General features: G+C 41.8%; 1 protein-coding gene across 1 annotated transcript in view; it reads left to right on the top strand.

The window, feature by feature from the left end:
• Positions 1–2,444: 2,444 nt before the first annotated feature.
• The window catches only part of Pdcd1lg2 (programmed cell death 1 ligand 2), a 52,597-nt gene continuing 38,912 nt past the window's right edge, over positions 2,445–16,129 (top strand). The window contains exon 1 of the mRNA XM_021152335.2: positions 2,445–2,506. Within this exon, the coding sequence (XP_021007994.2) occupies positions 2,452–2,506 (55 nt within the window). The 5' untranslated portion in view covers positions 2,445–2,451. The remainder of the gene's footprint in view (positions 2,507–16,129) is intronic.

Raw genomic sequence — 16,129 nt, 5'->3', positions numbered from 1 at the left:
AAATGGGACTATCTCTGAGTGGATATGGTTCCTTCTTTTAGTGGTAACTAAGATTTGCCAAATTAAATAGTGGTGTTGGTTACCCAACTCTATGCATATACTAAGCAGTCCAACTGAATTAATACTGAGCTAAGAGTTTACATTAAGTTTATAGTCGGCCATCACTGGAAAGAGAGGCCCATTGGACTTGCAAACTTTATATGCCCCAATACAGGGGAATGCCAGGGCCAAAAGAATGGGAATGGGTGGGTAGGGAAGTGGGGGGTGGGTATGGGGGACTTTTGGGATAGCATTGGAAATGTAATTGATGAAAATATGTAATAAAAAATATTAAAAATTAAAAAAAAACTTTAAAAGAATGAAATTTTTATCACATTTCAATCTTTTGATAGGTTACACTTAAGAAAAAATCTGTATATTTATAAATGTATCAATTACAAATACAATACTAAAGCACAAAAAAAAGTTTATATGGCCTGCTTTTGTGTGTTAACAACATTTTAATAAAGCTGCTGAACATTTAAAAATAAATTTAATGAACACATTTAAAAAACCCTCAACAGATCACGCCCTCCACTAGCCCAGCACCCTAGTGCAAATGTATACAGTGCCCTCCTAAGGCTGCATTGCAGCTCATCCTTCCAAAAGCAGTCTACTCTCTAGCTAAAGCACCGTCCTCTCTAAAAATGCAGACAAAGTCCCCGGGGCTCCAGAGAGAAGCCCTCCACTGGCTTACTGGCTCTGCTTTCCCAGGCCTGAAGTGTGCGGCTTACTCTGGCTTAATAAAGCCTCAAGACGGAAGGGCTGACAGCAGTGTACCTTCCCATCTGGCTTAAAACATGAGTACTCTGTGGATGCAGAAAACCTGAGGTCAGAAGTGAAACAAGAGATGGAGCCACACTGAGCTAGAGCAGGGCCTTCCAGTCATACCTCCTGTCCCCTAGAGCAGGGCCTACCACACCTCCTGTTCCCAGCAGACCTGAGAGCTCTCATAAAACACAGACACCCACCCAATCAAAATGGCTATCATCAAGCAAACATCAAAACAACAGATATTGGCAAAGATGCAGGCAAAATTAACCCTTGCACACTGCTGATGGGAGTGTAAGTTAGTTCAGCCACTATGGAAATCAGCATGGACATTCCTTAAAAAACTAAAACTGGCACCACCATATGATCCAGCTGTTCCCCTCCTCCGAGTATACCCAATGAAGTCTAAGTCAGCTTCCAAATATTCATATATCCATGCTTATTGCTGTACTATTTATAGTAAGCAAGTTATGATGCTGATCCAGGTGTTCACTGATAAATAAATGGGATATATATACATACATATGTATAGATGCATTATATATGTGTATGTATATATTTGTGTGTGTATATATATATATATATGTATGTATATGAATGATGATAGAACATTATTCAGCCATAAGGAAGAATTCAATGACATTTGAAGAACTGCTAATGAGGAGATATGGGGGAAGTGGCAGATCCAGTAAATGGACTAAACATAACCAAAGTACATTATAAACATGTGTGAAGAGTTACAATGAAATCCATTGTGTAAGGCAATTAGCACTTAGCTGATAAAAGTCTTTATAACATGGAGGTAAACATTCTCAGCATACAGACTCTACTAAGCTTCTTTGAGGTATATCTTAGAACAACTAATAAAAATTAACCTCTATTTAATATGTCCAAAAGAATAAAAAGTGGGTCAGCCACAGTGACACTTGCCTGTAATCCTAGTACTTGAAAGTGGAAGCAGGATTGGGAGTTCAAAGTCAGCCTATGCTACATAGATAGAGGCCAGCCTAGACAATCTGAGACCCTGCTTCAACACCCCCCCCCAAGAAATAAGTAATTTGAAAGATAATAATTAGAAAACTCATTAAGAGACAAACCATACAAGAGGCACGTTGGGGGTGGCAGGACTCAACAGCTTTATGTTTTCTGCTCAATCAATTAATACATATTGATACACCAGCTCTGATCTCCTGAGCCCTGTTCTCCAGGATCACGCTCTGCAAGTTCCAGTCCAGTTACAGATGACGGCTTATTATTAGGTAAACAAGGCTGATTTTGGTATTGACTGAGCTTTAGAAAGTGACGTGGAGGCGCGCAAGGATACGGATGATTGCCAGTGTGGGTGGCTGTTGCTGTCCATCCTGCTCTCCAGAAAAGGCCATGCGAGGTGCAAGAAGAGCAGCTCATTTGAATTCAGAAAGAGTGCCCGTCTTCCTCCTTGCTGTGCATAGTAAGGTCTTCTCCAGAAAAGCAACCCGCAGCCTCTCTTCTTGTCTTTGCTCCTCCATTGTCACTTGCATCTCCCATAAGATTGGATCCTGAGTCATTACCCTGCTCTTGGGATGAGTTAAACTTTCAGAGACTGAGAAAGCACGCGGAGCCCTGAGACTCTCGATTGTCTGTTTCAGATTGACACAGACCATGCTGCTCCTGCTGCCGATACTGAACCTGAGCTTACAACTTCATCCTGTAGCAGGTAAGAACGGAAGATGGGAGGGTTCTGGGAACGATGAGCAGGTGGTGGCTCCTAGCCAAAGCCGGAAATGAGTATCTGTGGGCATTCTTTGAGAGGGAGTGTGGTTACTGGATATTTCAAGTAGCACTACCCAATGCTTGCAATGAATCACATGTGTCTGAACGGACTAAGAGGCCGTTCCCTTTAATGTAAGGCGCCAAGCAGCTACCCTTTTGCCCTCTATCAGGGACAGTGACTGAGGCAAACATAGAGCGCTTCGTTACTCATATGAGGTTTTTTTTTTTTTTTTTTTTTTTTTTTAACGCAATGGCGGCAGCCACTGGTCATTTAATGCCATAACGTAGACTGAATTGGAAACTCGGAGACAATAAAGCCCCAGTGAAAACTCAGTCAGAAGGCTACGCCTTTGAACTTGATGATGGGACATATAGTGGAGGATGTGGTTTAGAAGGGAGAAAGTTGTTTCAGAATTGATTGTTTCCCTGGGGAAGGCGTTTCAGATCACTGGTGTGTGCCATCGGGGCTGCAGTACCAAGAGAACATTAGGTAAAAAAAAAAAAAAAAAAAGCAACAGTTGTGGGGCTAAGGGTGTGGCTGCTCCACAGCAGGAGCGTGAGGTTTTCCTTGAGGGGAATCATGGGAAAGTGATCCTTTGGCGTTGGATAGCCTTTTGATAAGTGACTGTCTCCCCTCCCATCTCATTCTGTCTGGGGGGTCAGCCCACACTTCTCTTCCACGCTTCTCATTCTTTCCCTGTGGGCTGCTTAGGAAATGAAGGAGCTAGGGAAACAGGGATGGCAAGTTTTGGTTTTGTTGTTTTAGTATTTTTGCGCCGCCCGCCGCCGCCCCCCCCCCCGCCCCCCACTACACACACACACACTGGCACTCTCAGTAGGGTAAGGACTGTTTCTTTTAAGAAAAGCAGCACTAGGCAATCACAGTCTTTATGAGCTCTGAGGTATGCTGAGGGAGTGGGAAGGATGGCGGAAGCAAGATATGCTTACATTCATACGAGGGCCGATATGTGGCAATGTGCAAGGCAGCTTATGTCTCATTCAGTCTTCACAACACTCATTTGGCAAGGAGAGAGGCTGAGACATGGGAAGGTGTTTTAATGTGCCCGAGATGACATAGTTAGTTACTAGGTGGCATATGAAAGATTTTCACACGCTGATGTCCCTTCTGCCCTTCCCCTGCCCCTATTATAGTGCTAACAGTACTAAATAAATGGTGACAGTAGACAATAAATTGTGAATTGTCTAACTGGGGGTGGAATTTTAACATAAGTTTTAAAATGGGGATATATATTTTTCCTTTTTCAATTAGATATTTTCTTTATTTATATTTCAAATTTTATCTCCTCTCCTCTCCAAAAACCTCTCTATCCCTTCCCCCCTCCCCCTGCTTACTAACCCACCCACTCCCTGTCCTGCCATTCCCCTACACTGGGGCATCGAGCCTTCACAAGGCCAAGGGCCTCTCCTCTCATTGATGTCCCACAAGGCTGTCCCTCTGCTACATATGCGGCTGAAGCCTTGAGTCCCTCCTTGTGCACTCTTTGGTTGGTGGTTTAGTCCCTGGCAGCTCTGGGGGTACTGGTTGGTTCATATTGTTGTTCTTCCTATGGGGCTGCAAACCCCTTCAGCTCCTTGGGTCGTTTCTCTAGCTTCTCCATTGGGGACTCTGTGCCCAGTCCAATGGATGGCTGTGAGTATTCAATTCTGTACTTGTCAGGCACTGGCAGAGCTTCTGAGGAGACAGCTATATCAGGCTCCTGTCAGCAAGCACTTGTTGGCATCCACAATAGTGTCTGGATTTGGTAACTGTATATGGGATGGATCCCCAGGTGGGGCAGTCACTGGATGGCCTTTCCTTCTGTTTCTGCCCCAAACTTTGTCTCTGTATCTCCTCCCATGGGTATTTTGATCCCCCTTCTAAGAAGGACCAAAGTATCCACACTGTGGTCTTCCTTCTTCTTGAGTTTCATGTGGTCTGTGAATTGTATCTTGGGTATTCTGAACTTCTGGGCTAATATCCACTTATCAGTGAGTGCATACCATGATTATTCTTTTGTGATTGGGTTACCTCACTCAGGATGGTATTTTCTAGTTCCATCCATTTGCCTAAGAACTTCCTGAATCCATCATTTTTAATAGCTGAGTAGTACTCCATTGTGTAAATGTACCACATTTTCTGTATCTAATCCTCTGTTGAGGGACATCTGGGTTGTGTCCAGCTTCTGGCTATTATAAATAAGGCTGCTATGAACATAGTGGAGCATGTGTCCTTATTACATGTTGGAGCATCTTCTGAGTATATGCCCAGGAGTGGTATAGCTGGGTCTGCAGGTAGTACTATCTCCAATTTTCTGAGGAACCACCAAACTGATTTCCATAGGGGTTGTACCAGCTTGCATTCCCACAGCAATAGAGGAGTGTTCCTCTTTCTCCACATCCTCGCCAGCATCTGCTGTCACCTGAGTTTTTGTCTTAGCCATTCTAACTGATGTGAGGTGAAATTTCAGGTCGTTTTGCTCGCTCAGTAAACTTGAAATTCCTGTCTACTCTTTCTTTGCAAAACATTTTTATTAAAATGAGTGTTAAATTAGAATGCCTTCTTGTGTGTTTTATGTGTCTTTCTAATTAAGGTATTTTGACTTCTTAGAAAGCTATTGGTGGGGGCACCTAGAAAACAAAGCTTAGGAATGCTGGTGGTTATTCAATGGTGATTGAAAGGGAAAAGGCATGGGATAGGGAGGAAAAGGGAAACTACAGTATCGTTGTGTGTTTGTTTAGGCTTTTAAATAGAACTTGCGCATTCAGGGATCATTTGCAAAATACAAAGTACAAAAATTTAAAGAATATAGGAGAGTTTTAAAAAGATCCTGAGAGTAGGTGGGCTATGATACTCATTGTCTGAGAGGATTCCCTGGTTATCGCGGATAATGGAATGATGACCCCAATTCTGTAATTGCTTAGTGTGTAGCCCTTGGACCCGTATCTTCCCTGAACAAAACAGTTCCTAGCCAGGAGTTATCCGGATATGATTCCTCATTACCCTCTATGCATTCATTTCTAGGTTTAAATGTAAAAAACCAATGCTTAGCAGATTAATTAGTCATTACAGACAGACAGTGACATTCCTAGTGCTCTAAAATAGAGAAATCACGGTCCACAGGAAGGATATGTTATTATAAGCATGGAAGTAAATACACAAACAAGCTGCTGCATCTGTAAAACACCCAGGAGGAAGGATGACACACAGCACAATGCCTTTTTCCTAAGTCTGCTGTTCGAGCATCCCTCAATAATTAGGTGAAGCTGAAACAAGCAAGACATCGAGAAGCACCGGCCTCAGTATCAGTTACCTCTGGAAGCAGTAGAGGTGTCATTAGTTATGCTCTAGTTCTTGGATGGGCTCCTGGATGCTCATTTTACTTACAGGAATTGCGTTAATAACTCTCCTATAAATCACCCTGCTGTAAGATATGCCACAGACACCGAAAACCACACAAAACAGATGCAAGCTTGACCTGACCAAACACTGCTGGAAATACCCCCAGAGTGTTCATCGCTCCCCACCCACAAGAACTACCCCTCTACAGCCCAAGCAGGCTGCTCCTCAAAGCTCTGCTCACACCCTCATTGTTACGGCCCTGAGGCCCTGATCTTCATAAAAACAATTGGCTACTGATGATTAAAAGAAATCTTTTTTTTGCGGGGGGTGGGGGGGTGGGGGGGGGAGTTCGAGACAGGGTTTCTCTGTATAGCCCTGGCTATCCTGGAACTCACTTTGTAGACCAGGCTGGCCTCAAACTCAGAAATCTGCTTGCCTCTGCCTCCCGAGTGCTGGGATTAAAGGTGTGCGCCACCATGCCCGGCTTTAAAAGAAATCTCTTAAAGCATTCAGACAGTATACGTTCTTTGTAGATTCCAAGTCAGCAAATGGAAGCAACCCCAGGTTTTAAGCAACTATATATTTTACTGAACACACTATAGTCTATTTACCTAGTTGATGGGCATTGCAGCTATTTCAGTGTCTGGGCTAAGTGAATCCTTGCAAGACTGTAGAGAAGCCTGAATGGTTCTGATTTCATGATCCATTAATTAATTATCAACTCTTTCCTTATGTATATTCTGTAGGTATACTGTTGTGTTTTATAAAAAAAAGATAAAGAAGCCAGGGATATGTCTGATGGAGGTGTGGTATGGTGTGAGAGAAGGGGGTGCCTCTGTGGGCCCATGCTGAGACATCCTTTCCGTTTGAGGGACCAGTCACACAATGGTATAGTATAGAATAGAGTTTATTCAGGGCATAGGGAGGGGAGTTGGGGGGTAGTAGAGACAGAGAAAGGCAGAGAGCGAAAGAGAGGTGGGGCGGGGGGGGGGGAGAGGTAGCAGGAGAGGGAGAGAGGAAGAAGGAGGAGGAGTAGAGGCCAGTCATGAACATATGGAGAGAAGAGGGGGAGGGGAATGGGGAGAGAAAGCACAGAGAGGGTAGAGAGGAAGAGAAGAAGAGCAAGAGCAAGAGCAAGAGAGAGGAGGGGCAAACAGCCCCTTTTATAGTGAGTCAGGCACACCTGGCTGTTGCCAGGTAACTGTGGAGCAGAACCTAGAAGAAATGCCAATATATACTACCTATAAAGATTTAACAGAATTAGCGATATATTTTTATATTAAAAGTATTTAAGTTTATATTCAGTAAAATTCACCTTTTCACTAAGAAAAAAAATCTGTGTATTTTGACAAATACATGGTCATGTAATGGCCTCTGCAATGAAAGTGGGATTAGATAGTCTTTATGTAATTACTTATTTTTTATTAGTAGTATACATTAAATTATATTGTTTAGTGGAATTCACTGTGATATGCCCACACATGTGTACAGCATAGTCTGCAGACACTTGGCTATCTGCCTTCTTTCTCTTAGTGTAATGCATTTGAGGTTCATGCATGTGGCAGTCTTTATCAATGGCTTATTTCTGTTTGTTATTGAGTGGTGTGTGCTGTGTGATCCAATCCCCAGTTGGAGGGCATTTGGGCTATTTCCCATTTCTGGTGATTTTAAATAAAGTTGCTATAGATGTTTGCAAATAGGTTTCTTCATGGACATGCATTTTATACTTGTTAGCTATATTGAATTTCTAGACCCTATGGCCATTATAAACAAATGTATAGGAAATTCTTAGATTTCCAACTTTACACGGTCATCAGCAGTGTCTGAAACTTTCAGTTAGCCCTGGTAGCAACATGGCCTTGTTTGACCTCTGTTACCCCCATAGATGCATAGAAATACCTTGCTGTGGTTGTAGCTTTCAGTTTTCTAGTGACCAATGAGGCTAAGCACATTTTAATGTGCTTATTGTCTAATCACGTATCTTCTTTGGTAAATTATGTATGGAAATCATCTAATAATTTTTTTTTTAATTTCAGTGTTTTTCATTTCTTTATTAACACACTGTCGATGTGTTGACGTGATCTGTGTGTTTCCATCCCCACATCCCATCATTTTTTCTCTTTGGGTTTTTGAGACAGGCCTCATTTTGTAACCTAGGCTAGATCTGAAATCATGGCAATCCTCCTGCTCCAGCCTTCCGACTCCTTGGATTACTGCCATGAGCCACAATGTGTGGCTCTCAAAGTCTCTTTTCAGGTCTGGTTCAGAGGTGACAGCATGTTTCATGGTTGTATTTTCTTTTTTTTTTTTAAATTTTTAATATTTTTATTACATATTTTTCTCAATTACATTTCCAATGCTATCCCAAAAGTCCCCCATAGCGCCCCCCACTTCCCTACCCACCCATTCCCATTCTTTTGACCCTGGCATTCCCCTATATTGGGGCATATAAAGTTTGCAAGTCCAATGGGCCTCTCTTTCCATTGATGGCCGACTAGGCCATCTTTCGATACATATGCAGCTAGAGACAAGAGCTCCGGGGTTCTGGTTAGTACATCATGTTGTTCCAACAATAGGGTTGCAGATCCCTTTAGCTCCTTGGGTACTTTCTCTAGCTTCTCCATTGGGAGCCCTGTGATACATCCAATAGCTGACTCCTGTGTTTGCTAGGCCCCGGCATCGTCTCACAAGAGACAGCTATATTTGGGTCCTTTCAGCAAAATCTTGCTAGTGTATGCAATGGTGTCAGCGTTTAGAAGCTGCTTATGGGATGGATCCCTGGATACGGCAGTCTATAAATGGTCCATCCTTTCATCACAGCTACGAACTTTGTCTCTGTAACTTCTTCCCTGGGTGTTTTGTTCCCAATTCTAAGAAGGGGCACAGTGTCCACACTTTGGTCTTCATTCTTCTTGAGTTTCATGCGTTTAGCAAATTGTATCTTATATCTTGGGTATCCTAAGTTTTGGGCTAATATCCACTTATCAGTGAATACATATTGTGTGAGTTCTTTTGTGATTGTGTTACTTCACTCAAGATGATGCCCTCCAGGTCCATCCATTTGGCTAGGAATTTCATAAATTCATTCTTTTTAATAGCTGAGTAGTACTCCATTGTGTAAATGTACCATAATTTCTGTATCCATTCCTCTGTTGAGGGACATCTAGGTTCTTTCCAGCTTCTGGCTATTATAAATAGGGCTGCTATGAACATAGTGGAGCATATGTCTTTTTTACCGGTTGGGACATCTTCTGGATATATGCCCAGGAGAGGTATTGCTGGATCCTCCGGTAGTACTATGTCCAATTTTCTGAGGAACCGCCAGACTGATTTCCAGAGTGGTTGTACAAGCTTGCAATCCCACCAACAATGGAGGAGTGTTCCTCTTTCTCCACATCCTCGCCAGCATCTGCTGTCACCTGAATTTTTGATCTTAGCCATTCTGACTGGTGTGAGGTGGAATCTCAGGGTTGTTTTGATTTGCATTTCCCTGATGATTAAGGATGTTGAACATTTTTTCAGGTGCTTCTCTGCCATTCGGTATTCCTCAGGTGAGAATTCTTTGTTCAGTTCTGAGCCCCATTTTTTAATGGGGTTATTTGACTTTCTGGAGTCCACCTTCTTGAGTTCTTTATATATATTGGATATTAGTCCCTTATCTGATTTAGGATAGGTGAAGATCCTTTCCCAATCTGTTGGTGGTTTTTTTGTCTTATTGATGGTGTCTTTAGCCTTGCAGAAGCTTTGCAGTTTCATGAGGTCCCACTTGTCAATTCTCGATCTTACAGCACAAGCCATTACTGTTCTATTCAGGAATTTTTCCCCTGTGCCCATATCTTCAAGGCTTTTCCCCACTTTCTCCTCTATAAGTTTCAGTGTCTCTGGTTTTATGTGTAGTTCCCTGATCCACTTAGACTTGACCTTAGTACAAGGAGATAGGAATGGATCGATTCGCATTCTTCTACATGTTAACAACCAGTTGTGCCAGCACCATTTGTTGAAAATGCTGTCTTTCTTCCACTGGATGTTTTTAGCTCCCTTGTCGAAGATCAAGTGACCGTAGGTGTGTGGGTTCATTTCTGGGTCTTCAATTGTATTCCATTGGTCTATTTGTCTGTCACTATACCAGTACCATGCAGTTTTTATCACAATTGCTCTGTAGTAAAGCTTTAGGTCCGGCATGGTGATTCCACCAGAGGTTCTTTTATCCTTGAGAAGAGTTTTTGCTATCCTAGGTTTTTTGTTATTCCAGATGAATTTGCAGATTGCACTTTCTAATTCGTTGAAGAATTGATTTGGAATTTTGATGGGGATTGCATTGAATCTGTAGATTGCTTTTGGCAAGATAGCCATTTTTACAATGTTGATCCTGCCAATCCATGAGCATGGGAGATCTTTCCATCTTCTGAGATCTTCTAGAATTTCTTTCTTCAGAGACTTGAAGTTTGTATTATACAGATCTTTCACTTCCTTAGTTAGAGTCACGCCAAGATATTTTATATTATTTGTGACTATTGAGAAGGGTGTTGTTTCCCTAATTTCTTTCTCAGCCTGTTTATTCTTTGTGTAGAGAAAGGCCATTGATTTGTTTGAGTTAATTTTATATCCAGCTACTTCACCGAAGCTGTTTATCAGGCTTAGGAGTTCTCTGGTGGAATTTTTAGGGTCACTTATATATACTATCATATCATCTGCAAAAAGTGATATTTTGACTTCATCTTTTCCAATTTGTATCCCTTTGATCTCCTTTTGTTGTCGAATTGCTCTGGCTAGGACTTCAAGTACAATGTTGAATAGGTATGGAGAAAGTGGACAGCCTTGTCTAGTCCCTGATTTTAGAGGGATTGCTTCAAGCTTCTCACCATTTACTTTGATGTTGGCTACTGGTTTGCTGTAGATTGCTCTTATCATGTTTAGGTATGGGCCTTGAATTCCTGATCTTTCCAAGACTTTTATCATGAATGGGTTTTGGATCTTGTCAAATGCTTTTTCCGCATCTAACGAGATGACCATGTGGTTTTTGTCTTTGAGTTTGTTTATATACTGGATTACGTTGATGGATTTCCGTATATTGAACCATCCCTGTATCCCTGGGATGAAACCTACTTGGTCAGGATGGATGATTGTTTTGATGTGTTCTTGGATTCGGTTAGCAAGAACTTTATTGAGGATTTTTGCATCAATATTCATAAGGGATATTGGTCTGAAGTTTTCTATCTTTGTTGGGTCTTTTTGTGGTTTAGGTATCAGAGTAACTGTGGCTTCATAGAATGAGTTGGGTATAGTACCTTCTGTTTCTATTTTGTGGAATAGTTTGTGAAGAACTGGGATTAGATCTTCTTTGAAGGTCTGATAGAACTCTGCACTAAACCCATCTGGTCCTGGGCTTTTTTTAGTTGGGAGACTATTAATGACTGCTTCTATTTCTTTGGGGGATATAGGGCTGTTTAGATCATTAACCTTATCTTTATTCAACTTTGGTACCTGGTATCTGTCTAGGAACTTCTCCATTTCATCCAGGTTCTCCAGTTTTGTTGAGTATAGCCTTTGGTAGAAGGATCTGATGGTGTTTTGGATGTCTTCAGGATCTGTTGTTATGTCTCCTTTTTCATTTCTGATTTTGTTAATTAGGATGCTTTCCCTGTGCCCTCTAGTGAGTCTGGCTAAGGGTTTATCTATCTTGTTGATTTTCTCAAAGAACCAGCTCCTTGATTGGTTGATTCTTTGAATAGTTCTTCTTGTTTCCACTTGGTTGATTTTGCCCCTGAGTTTGATTATTTCCTGCCGTCTACTCCTCTTGGGTGAATTTGCTTCCTTTTGTTCTAGTGCTTTTAGGTATGTTGTCAAGCTGCTAATGTGTGCTCTCTCTAGTTTCCTTTTGGAGGCACTCAGAGCTATGAGTTTTCCTCTTAGAAATGCTTTCATTGCGTCCCATAAGTTTGGGTATGTTGTGGCTTCATTTTCATTGAACTCTAAAAAGTCCTTAATTTCTTTCTTTATTCCTTCCTTGACCAAGGTATCATTGAGAAGAGTGTTGTTCAGTTTCCACGTGAAGGTTGGCTTTCTATTATTTATTTTGTTATTGAAGATCAGCCTTAGTCCATGGTGATCTGATAGGATACATGGGACAATTTCAATATTTTTGTATCTGTTGAGGCCTGTTTTGTGACCAATTATGTGGTCAGTTTTGGAGAAGGTACCATGAGGTGCTGAGAAGAAGGTATATCCTTTTGTTTTAGGATAGAATGTTCTGTAGATATCTGTCAGATCCATTTGATTCATAACTTCTGTTAGTTTCACTGTGTCCCTGTTTAGTTTCTGTTTCCACGATCTGTCCATTGGTGAAAGTGGTGTGTTGAAGTCTCCCACTATTATTGTATGAGGTGCAATGTGTGCTTTGAGATTTACTAAAGTTTCTTTAATGAATGTGGCTGCCTTTGTATTTGGAGCATAGATATTCAGGATTGATAGTTCCTCTTGGAGGATTTTACCTTTGATGAGTATGAAGTGTCCCTCCCTGTCTTTTTTAATGACTTTGGGTTGGAAGTCAATCTTATCAGATATTAGAATGGCTACTCCAGCTTGTTTCTTCATACCATTTGCTTGGAAAATTGTTTTCCAGCCTTTCATTCTGAGGTAGTGTCTATCTTTTTCTCTGAGATGAGTTTCCTGTAAGCAGCAAAATGTTGGGTCTTGTTTGTGTAGCCAGTTTGTTAGTCTATGTCTTTTTATCAGGGAGTTGAGTCCATTGATATTAAGAGATATTAAGGAAAAGTAATTGTTGTTTCCTGTTATTTTTGTTGTTAAAGTTGGCATTCTGTTCTTGTGGCTGTCTTCTTTTAGGTTTGTTGAGGGATTACCTTCTTGTTGTTTCTAGGGCGTGGTTCCTGTCCTTGTATTGGTTTTTTTCTGTTATTATCCTTTGAAGGGCTGGATTCGTGGAGAGATAATGTGTGAATTTGGTTTTGTCGTGGAATACTTTGGTTTCTCCATTTATGTTAATTGAGAGTTTGGCTGGGTATAGTAGCCTGGGCTGGAATTTGTGTTCTTTTAGTGTCTGTATAACATCCTTCCAGGATCTTCTGGCTTTCATAGTCTCTGGTGAAAAATCTGGTGTAATTCTGATAGGCTTGCCTTTATATGTTACTTGGCCTTTTTCTCTTACTGCTTTTAGTATTCTATCTTTATTTAGAGCATTTGTTGTTCTGATTATTATGTGTCGGGAGGTATTTCTTTTCTGGTCCAGTCTATTTGGAGTTCTGTAGGCTTCTTGTATGTTCATGGGCATCTCTTTCTTTAGATTTGGGAAGTTTTCTTCTATAATTTTGTTGAAGATGTTTGCTGGTTCTTTGAGTTGAAAATCTTTATTCTCATCCACTCCTATTATCCGTAGGTTTGGTCTTCTCATTGTGTCCTGTATTTCTTGGATGTTTTGAGTTAGGATCTTTTTGCATTTTACATTTTCCTTGATTGTTGTGCCGATGTTCTCTATGGAATCTTCTGCACCTGAGATTCTCTCTTCCATCTCTTGTATTCTGTTGCTGATGCTCGTATCTATGGTTCCAGATTTCTTTCCTAGGGTTTCTATCTCCAGTGTTGCCTCATTTTGGGTTTTCTTTATTGTGTCTACTTCTCTTTTTAGGTCTAGTATGGTTTTGTTCATTTCCATCATCTGTTTGGATGTGTTTTCCTGTTTTTCATTAAGGACTTCTACCTGTTTGATTATGTTATCCTGTTTTTCTTTAAGGATTTGTAACTCTTTAGCAGTGTTCTCCTGCAATTCTTTAAGGGATTTTTGTGCTTCCTCTTTAATGTCTTCTACCTGTTTAGCAGTGTTCTCCTGTATTTCTTTAAGTGTGTTATTAAAGTCCTTCTTGAAGTCCTCTACCATCATCAGGAGATATGCTTTTAGATCCGTGTCTAGCTTTTCCGGTGTGTTGGGGTGCCCTGGACTGGGCGAAGTGGGAGTGCTGGGTTCTGATGATGGTGAGTGGTCTTGGTTTCTGTTAGTAAGATTATTACGTTTACCTTTCGCCATCTGGTAATCTCTGGGGTTAGTTGTTGTCGTTGTCACTGTTTAAAGATTGGAGCAGAAGCTGTGTTCCACTCACCAGCAGTCTCAAAATCCTGTGGCGGGGGTCGTGGGTAGCTGGCGGGTATCAGCCGACCCTGCGCTCTAGCTACCCCGGTGCTGGTCCGGCCGGATGAGGCCTGTGGCCCTACTCAGGCCGGTTTCTGCTTCCCTAACTAATGCAGTCTCAGGTCCCGCGCGCAATTGGTTTGGAGCAGAAGCTGTGTTCCGCTCACCAGAAGTCTTAAGATCCTGTGGCGGGTGTTGTGGGTAGCTGGCGAGTGTCAGCTGACACTGCGCCCTAGCTACCACGGTGCTTTTCTGACCGGAAGAGGCATCTAATAATTTTTAATTTGGGTTCTTCGCTTTCTAGCAAAGTGTTGACTATTCCTTATTTATCTGAGATATAAGTCTATTTTAAGGTATATGGCTTATGAATATTATCTCTCAGCTTGTTTTCCATTCTTTGAACAAGGCTTCATGGACATGCTCACTGTGGTTTGACTTAAGGGTGTCATGTGTCATGTCCCACACGTTTGATCTCTCAGCAGCTCAAATCGAAAGGATTCTTTCCTAACATCTCATAGCTGTTCACGCTACATTTAGGTTTGTAATCAAGTCTGAGCTAGTGTCTATACAGCATATGGGAGTGCAAGTCAAAGGCCTAACAATGTTCACCCACTGCGGCCCCACTGTTCTCCGTCATTTCTTCAGAGGGAAGCACCTTTGACTCTTTATCACAAAGCAATAGTCCATAGTTGTGTCGGTCCACTGACCCTCCTTAAGCTAATTTTGAACCTTTGGCCCATGGCGTGTGCCCAGCTTTTTGTGAGTATCCTCTTCTTTTGATTCTTGTAACTTTACAGTTAATTTACTTTTTGTGTCTTTTATTGCAAAATCTAAAACTATCTTATAGTCCAGATGTACTGAACAGATAGTGTTTATTTTTATATTTATGTCTTAGGCAGAAACAAACCCATACTTTGTATCACGGAGGTTTCCCTCCTTTACTGCCCTTCATCTTACAGATGTGGACAGAAGCAGGTAGGGGTGGAGAGGGAGAATTTGGCCATGATGCTGCTTGAAGGACTCTGGTGCAGAACACACCCCACTCATTCTGATTGTCAATGACTCTTGATATGTATGAGTATGATGGCTAATATTGATAATTGGCTTGCGATTCAGAACCACCAAGAAAACATACCTGTAAGTGTGTCTTTGAGGGTGTTTCCAGAAACGTTTAACTGAGCAAGAGAGACTCACCCTGAGTGTGGATGGCATTGTGCTGTGGGCTGCCGTCTTGGACTGAATAAAAGGGAGAAAGTAAGTTGAAATGAGTGTGCTGATTGCAGGCGCAGTGTGACTGCTCCTGCTGCCAGGCCTTTCCTGCTGTGATGGGCTGTACCTCCTTGGACTGTGAGCCAAGGCAAGCCAAGCCCTTCCTTCTTCATGTTGCTTCTTGTCAGCTATTCCGCCACAGCAGCGATGCAAACAGGAAATAAGACAGCAAAGGAATGGACCCTGGCCAGGGTAGGACTTCTACAGTGAAGGATGTCCTGTGCGATGCTCACACACAGAGCCGCAGAGCATGAGTCTAGTTCACAGACAGTTTTCTGAAGAGGAGGGACTTTGTGAAAAACCTCCCAGTCCCTTCTCATATTTTAAGTACACTGCATAGGAAGGCAAAAAAGAAAAGTAAATTTCTATTGTTCAATAGAAAAAAGTTCAAAATTAGCCTAACAAGGAAACTATCTTGGGAGAGAATGCAAATGATTTGTTTTGTGTTTCCTGGAGATGTGACAGGTGGCAGCTGTCACCAAGGCCTGTTTTCAAAATGCTAAATTGACCTCAGGATCCAAAAAAAAAAAAAAAAAAAAGACTCCCAAATTATCTAAGTTGGGTGTCCTTTGATCGCTTCGGAAGTTCAGTTCTAGATTGAAGCTTAATTTAGTTCCTGCACAGCAAATGAAATGTAAGGGAAAACACAGTTACCTTACCACAAAGCCAAACGTTTACCTGCCTCAGTCTTAGGTGCTGTCTACTCTTGCTGGCAGTAGCTGGTAGAGTCGCGGCCGAGTCATCAGAGCAGAGAGAGGAGAGCGAATTATAGCTAGAGATGAATTTGTGTTCCGTTTCCATAGACACCACTCACTGGC

The sequence above is a fragment of the Mus caroli genome, unplaced genomic scaffold (genome assembly GCF_978045245.1).
Source record: "Mus caroli unplaced genomic scaffold, Mus_caroli_1 scaffold_20, whole genome shotgun sequence".
Classification (NCBI taxonomy): Eukaryota; Metazoa; Chordata; class Mammalia; order Rodentia; family Muridae; genus Mus; species Mus caroli.
Note: the sequence above shows the minus strand (reverse complement) of the source record. Positions and strands in the feature narration are given on the sequence as shown.